This window comes from Setaria viridis, chromosome 9 (genome assembly GCF_005286985.2).
Source record: "Setaria viridis chromosome 9, Setaria_viridis_v4.0, whole genome shotgun sequence".
Taxonomy (NCBI): Eukaryota; Viridiplantae; Streptophyta; class Magnoliopsida; order Poales; family Poaceae; genus Setaria; species Setaria viridis.
In genome coordinates this window covers 16,692,622-16,699,401 of record NC_048271.2, presented here as the reverse complement: position 1 = coordinate 16,699,401, position 6,780 = coordinate 16,692,622, and the positions used below count along the sequence as shown (strand labels likewise).

General features: G+C 55.8%; 1 protein-coding gene across 1 annotated transcript; it reads right to left on the bottom strand.

The window, feature by feature from the left end:
- Positions 1 to 1,274: 1,274 nt before the first annotated feature.
- Positions 1,275 to 6,335, bottom strand: LOC117840670 (long-chain-alcohol oxidase FAO2). Its single transcript, XM_034721191.2, has 3 exons — positions 5,780 to 6,335; positions 4,745 to 5,017; positions 1,275 to 3,242 (listed from the first exon to the last, which is right to left on the bottom strand). The coding sequence occupies exons 1-3, from the start codon at positions 6,023 to 6,025 to the stop codon at positions 1,491 to 1,493; spliced, it is 2,271 nt and encodes a 756-aa protein (XP_034577082.1). The 5' UTR covers positions 6,026 to 6,335; the 3' UTR covers positions 1,275 to 1,490.
- Positions 6,336 to 6,780: the final 445 nt, after the last annotated feature.

Sequence of the window (6,780 nt, the reverse complement as noted above, 5' to 3'; positions counted from 1 at the left end):
TTAGAACCATCATCAATAGCCAACAATCAGGCTACACAACACCCAGGCGCAGGGCGCAATATACAACACTCCAAATATGACGTAGGATATTACGCTACTCTGGCGGTCCGAACCTGTAGAAATCCGTGTCTTGTGTCATCTCTTTTACCTTCGAGTTTCAGATCTGGCGATCCACCACCAACAAATCTATTACCTCAAGATATCCCTCGATATATTGCTGGCTATGACACGGACGTCGGTGACATGAGGCTCTGGAGTTGTAGCCGCTCATCCGATTGTACACGTGGGCGGTATGCAAGCGCTGGATCTAGGGATGAAAACGGGCAGGAAAGCCATCCTCTCCCGTTTTCACATTTTATCTTCGGGAGTGGGAGTGATGTTGGGATATAGGGAAAAATGGATAAATACGACAGAAATAAACGGATATCAGGAATTAAGCCGGGATCACGATCCAATATTCAAGCTGCCTACTGCATGGTTTTTAGGCGCTGGTTTACTATTGCTGGGCAAGAGCGTATGATGCGAGCAGAAACAAGCAAGCAGCAGCGCGCCATCACGCGCGGGCGGCGCGGCAGCACCGCAACATGCTTGCTGCAGCCGCACAGCACTACAGCAGGAAGGCAAGCAAGCCGCACAGCGCAAGGTGCAAGCAGAAAGAAGCTGTTGGGCACATGGGCCGGAGCAGGCCAGCAGGCCGAGTGAGCTTGTTGGGCCTAAACGTATTTGTATGCCGTCAATACGTGCAGCAAACACTCTTTTCCGTTTTCGGTCCCGGACAATCCCGTCCTATTTACCGAATTTCCTCGTAAATACGAAAATGGACGGGACAAAAGCGGTGTAGGACGATACGGAATTTATTGCGTCCGTTTTCATCCCTAGCTGGACCTGCCTCGTGACTTTGCTGTAGCCGGTCGCAGCCGTTGGGCGCCCCGCAGGCGGCAGCGGACCGGTGGTGGAGGCAACGTCAAAGGCAGTGATGCGCGCGGCTCGCCGGTTGTTGCCGCCCCCTTGCACAGTTGCACGCCCTGCAGCCGGCAGCTGGCCGTTTCGGTGGAGGCAACTTTCAGTGCAGTCGAGGACGGACGGTACAGGGACGGACTACTGTCAGTCTGTCACAAACGGGATAACTTTGCCGGCGTCACGCCGATGAGTTTTTTTTTGGATCGGGCGATGAGTTATTTGATTATATTTCGTCAGCAATATAATTGTTTAAATGTTCTACTTCATGTTGTCTCCAATTACACAATAATCCAGCACAAATTGTTTCTCAATCATTGAAAAGTGTCCTTGAATACACTTGAAAGTGATCTTTTTTATTCGTAGTCTTTTGTATCCGGCTTATCTAGAATTTGAGGTTGTGTCCGCCACCGACCGTGAAAACCATTTTCACAATGTAGTATAGTCGGTACACTCGATCAACACGCACGCACAAGATGTTGCACACACCGACACACGCATTGACGCATCGCCTGTCATGTCTCGAATACAGGCTACTGTTTCTCGCCCTGCGTTAGGGTCTCGGCGATGCCCTTGGAGAGGCAGTAGGCGATGGACTGGATGGTGATCATGGGGTTCACGCCCACCGCCGTGGGCAGCAGGCTGCCGTCGCACACGTACAGCCCTTCGGCTTCCCAGCTCTCGCCGCGGCCGTCCACGGCGCCATCACGGGGGCTCGACCCCATCCGGCAGCTGCCCATCTGGTGCGCCGAGCAGTGGAGCGCCCACTTGTCGGCCGTCGAGTGCATGGGCCCCTTCTCGATGGTCACCTCGTCCAGGAACGCCTCCAGGTCCTCGTCGCGGAGGCCCTTGCACCGCAGCCGGAGCCCGTCGCTGCGGTGGGTGCCGACCTCGGCGGCGCCCGCGGCCACCAGGATGCGCAGCACGCGGCGCAGGCCGTTGCGGAGCTCCTCGACGTCCTCGCGGCTCGGGGTGAAGCGCACGCGGCCCTCGCCGTCCACGAACCCGGCGCCGCGGTCGCGGACCAACGCGAACGCATGCGCAGTGCGGGAGTACCGGCGCATCCGCTCCTTCATGTCGCGGCCGGACTCCCAGGGGACCATGGCGGCGAAGGCGCCGGGACCCAGCGCGGGCGTCTCGATGATGGTGCGCTCCGTGACGCGGTGCATGCTGGTGATGATGCCGCCCTCGTAGGACTTGCCGGTGAGCTGAGGGTCCTGCCTGTTCTCCGGGAAGTAGCCCCACGCCATGGACACCGGGTGGAGGTGCAGGTTGCGGCCGATGTGCCGGTTCTTGAGCCCGCTGTTCCGCAGCAGCGGCGGCGTCATCAGCGCCCCGCACGCCGCGATGGAGACCTTGGCCTCGATGCGCAGCTTCTTGGTGATGCCGTCGCTCGCGCAAGTCGACACGAGGCCCACGCACTTCTTGCCCCTGCCGCGCCCGCCGCCGCTGTTCTTCTCGAACACGAAACGCTCGGCCTTGCAGCCTGTCAGGATGACCGCGCCGCTCGCGACGGCGTCCACGAGCCACGTCGTGTCGGTGCCGCGCTTGTCGCCGGTGGGGCAGCCGAAGTTGCAGCTCCCGCAGAAGTGCCCCTCCGACGAGTTGCGCGGCACGGCGTCGGCGCACAGCCCAAGCGCCTCGCACCCGCGGCGCACCACCTTGTTCTGGAACCCTTCCTCCCGGCACCCGTCGGTCACCGAGAGCCGGGCGCACACCGCGTCCATGGCCTGCGCGTACCCGGGGCTCGCGAACACCGGGAGCCCGTGCTCGCGCGCCCACTCCTGCGTCACCTCCTTCGGTGTGCGGATGCTGGCGGACCAGTTCACCGCCGAGCCGCCGCCGACCGTGGCGCCCGTGAAGATCATCGTGGTAACGTTGGACGTGCAGAAGATGCCGCCCCGCTCGAAGAGGCGCTCCATGGACGGGCCCTCGATCGAGCTGTAGTCCGAGGCGGTGAAGTAGTCGCCCTTCTCGACGACCACGACCTTGTACCCCGCGGACGCGAGCACCGCCGCGGCCACGCCGCCGCCGCAGCCTGACCCGACGATGACGGCGTCGCATTGCACTACGTGGTGGTTCGCGTCCGACGCGGCCGGCTTCACCGTGAGGCCCCTGCCCACGAGGGACCTGAGCAGCGCGTTGTCGTCCAGCAGCCTGGTCTCCACGACGCCGACGTCGAGAGGCCGGGACGGCGAAGGCGCCGCCTCCGTCTGATCCTCCCGTGGCTCGTGCACGCTGTATCCAATCGCTTTCCAATACGGATTCTCAGAGTTCTCGTTCACCTGCATGTTAAACAGAAGTTGAAGAACAGAAAATTTTTGCACTGGCATATTTGCTTAACATCTTGGAGATGAAAAGTGGTGATCATGATCGAACATATATTCTTGTCACAAATTCCATTGCATCGATGTTTCGCCAGGTGAAGTAAGGCCGGGATTCTTGTTTTACATTTTGGTGAAATATTGCTACAGGTGGATGGATTTGCAGCATGCTTGAGGATGGTGACCTTGACAATTCACAATCTATTTGTTAAACAAGCTGCGACTCGGCATTCACATCAGTGCTGCAATTATGCTACTTGATATAGCACTACCAAGTTAGGCGCAGGCACGGAGGCACCCGATATTTTTTGTGGCTACATCTCATAGACTGGGGCACCTATGACTACTATGTTACCATCTCTCATAACACCCAGATTTGATAAACGTTCTGTGTCTTGTGTGTACTATGTATGACCGAGTAGACTGATAGTGATACTGGGAAGAATCAACAGGTGCGGAGGTGCCACAGCCAAGTTGCGTTCAGATAAGCATAGTCATTTTTCAGTTATTAGGACTGCATTGAGTGGTCAGAGCAAGACTTTACAGTTTGGTTTTCTGAAAAATTCAATGCTGACAGTTGATAGGAGGATCGATTGCTCTATCAAGAAACTGCATGACGATCCTGTGTCTAACTGCACAAACAGTGACTGGAACTGCAACGACTAGCCACCCAAAAAAAAAAAGATCAACGATACTGACGGATTTCGATTAGCAAGTTACATTTCCTAGCTAACTTCAGAAACTAACAGCAAGGGAGACTTGAGTTTCAGGCATAAGTGTGAAATTACTGTTTGAGTCCGAATTAGCAAATCAAACAGATGTTGCATCTAGAATAGCAGGGAAGTAATGCGAATTGTGTCCACTAGAGGCGACCGCCTGACCGGAGCCTGCAGAGAGGTCAGAGACGGGGCCTTCCACAGAGCTGGCCCCATTAATTCCAAGCATCCAACCTTTGAAGGTCCGAACAGATCGGGAAGTATGGCAATTTGGCACCAACTACTGAATGAGCTGTGGCAGGCTACAGCATAACCACTGTTTCAGATCTCTGCAGTAACACTTAATGCTGTGTTGGCACTATGTTTTCCTTTCCTAATTCTCATGCTCTTGATGTTCCCGGTTGCCGATCGTACTAAAAGCGAATAGTTCAGCGCTGCCAGGGTGGCTGGGGCATGGTATCTTTGAGGTTGTATTCAGAATTTTAGAAGACTGACAGTTTGGTCTCGCTACATTGAAGTGCCTTGCTATTGCATTTAGACAAGCGGCAAGTTTTGGTCATTACTAATTGAAGTTTCCAGAAACCTAATCTCCTTTTGTCTGAGTTTGATTTGATCATTTTTTTAATTAAGCTGCCAAACAATGCCTAAAGGGGATGGCCAGTTTATTGTGGTCAGAATGGGACGTCAGAGAAGGGAAGGTGCAACCGTGGCAGCAACGAGCGAACGGAGACACGGTGGCGGGCGTACCATGGCGTAGAAGACGTAGTGGCAGAGGATCTTGACGATGGCGAAGGCGATCCGGAGCGGGAAGAGCCAGCGCACCCGGTTCCAGCGCTGCAGCGCCGCCTCACGCCGCTCCGGCGTCATGTCGGCGAACTTGCGGACGTAGGGGAAGCCGCCGGCGAGGCACAGGCGGCCGCACAGCAGCAGCGTGCCCACACGCGTGCTCAGCACCCACAGCACCACCCACGCCAGCGCCACCGCCTCCCGGATGCACCGCGTCACCATCAGCTCAGCAACCTTAATAAAAAGGGGGGGAAAAAGAAGCTGACATGTTATATCCTGCAGAAATCGAACTATTTTCCTTTCAAATTGTAGCCAAACTCCGTTTCAAAAAATTCTAGCGAAATTCTCGTGAATCTTTTTTTTTTCCTTCGGCCTAGGCATGACATCACAGTGACGTAAAAAGTGCTTCCTCTTCTCCGTGATAGATAAGAAGAAACTGTACTACACATCATAGTGGTACGAGCTGAAGGTGCAGCGTCGATGCCAGAATAGTTGTTGGCATGACGAATTCAATCCCTCAGGTCGGGTGCACCGCTACTGTCCCGTGCACCGGACGGGAAATCTGCCAATTTCAGGGGACACTCCCTGGCGACGTGAAGGACGGTGCTGGTATCTAGCCAGGAGGCCCAGGACCCGTATTTGGTGTGCACACGCTGCGGACGGGACAATACCCCTATTGTGAGCTCCCAGAGCATTGACCTGCGTGTGCAGTACTGCAGTCATGCAGGAAACGGCAGTGTCCCTGACGCACGCCGCTCATGAATAAATGGATTCTTCTCACCTAACGCTCCGATATCGACATGCCAAGATGAATCTGAATCCTTGCTTTGTTTATGCAAGTCAGTCAGAGGATATGATTAGTTTGGGCTAGACAACGGAGACAGGAACAGATAAGAACTGGGCGATTGGACCGAGAAGATTGGAGGAGCTAGTAGTAAACCAAGAACAGATGACAGCACGTATGTTTGATCGTGGGTGGGTCGGTCAGGTGGTCACCTCGTCGGGGATGGTGGAGTCGGCGGCGGAGGCGCGGTAGAAGCGCTCGAGGTCCTTGCCGCCGGGCGGGTCCCCGCGGCCGTGGGCGCCGTCCGCGGGCAGGGACGGGATGAGCGCGCCGCACATGGCGCGGAGCGCCTCCATCTGCGCGGGGTGCATCCCGTGCGTGTACCTGTCGCGCCGCCACCCGCGCAGCAGCGGGTGGCCCCTCGCCGCCTTCTCCCTCTCCTCGCCCTGCACCGCCATTGCCCCCGCGCCTCAAGAGATGAGGGTTCTTGGCTCAGGCAAGGCTGGCTGCCTGCTTCGTGTGGTGGGGCGACGTGTGATGAGCTGGGCTTTGGCGCGCGGCGCGCGTGTTTATATAGAACTCTGGCCTGGGATGCGAGTAGCGACGAGGGAATTCAGGCCGGCAGCTAGGGGAGAGCGACGAGGAGCAGCAGAGATAGATAGGGATGCGCATCCCCTTCTCCTCAATCAATACGGTTCACCAACTAACCCCGGGAAAAAAAAGAGGGCATCTGGTGGACTCATCAGTCATCACGGAAGACGCGCCCGTCGCCATGTTTGGCAATGCCTTCGCGGCTTGAGACTGTCTTGCGATCGAGAGAGGAGAGAGCACTCCCTACGACGAGTTTTTTTTTTTGAAAGAAGGTACGACGAGATATACATGTCCTAACCTGGGGCCCACAGGCGGTGTGACGTGGATTCAGGCAAACATCGATTGCGTATTCGGAGCTGGCTACAATCAGCCTGTATCAATCCACGTAAAGATCAATATCGCGGGTGGCATTAGTGTAAGAAACTGTTTTGTCAAAAAAAATAGTGTAAAGGTTGCTTGTACCCCATGGTTACAACTGTCAACTGTGTAAGATCGAGGACTAACAGTTGGGATGACATTTGATGGGTGTTGCTACCAGAAGTGGACAAGCAACTTGGTGTGCTCGGGCCGGACAAGTTGCATTGCATCAGTAGTGCGTACCAAAATGGTAGGCAGGTTCCGC

What these genes read in the sequence shown, in the direction of transcription:
- LOC117840670 (XM_034721191.2), bottom strand. Translation starts at nt 6,025, where the DNA reads ATGGCGGTGCAGGGCGAGGAGAGGGAGAAGGCGGCGAGGGGCCACCCG. An exon ending in ACTCCACCATCCCCGACGAG is followed by an intron (nt 5,018 to 5,779) that starts GTGACCACCTGA and finishes CTTTTTATTAAG; the next exon opens with GTTGCTGAGCTGATGGTGAC. An exon ending in ACTACGTCTTCTACGCCATG is followed by an intron (nt 3,243 to 4,744) that starts GTACGCCCGCCA and finishes TTTAACATGCAG; the next exon opens with GTGAACGAGAACTCTGAGAA.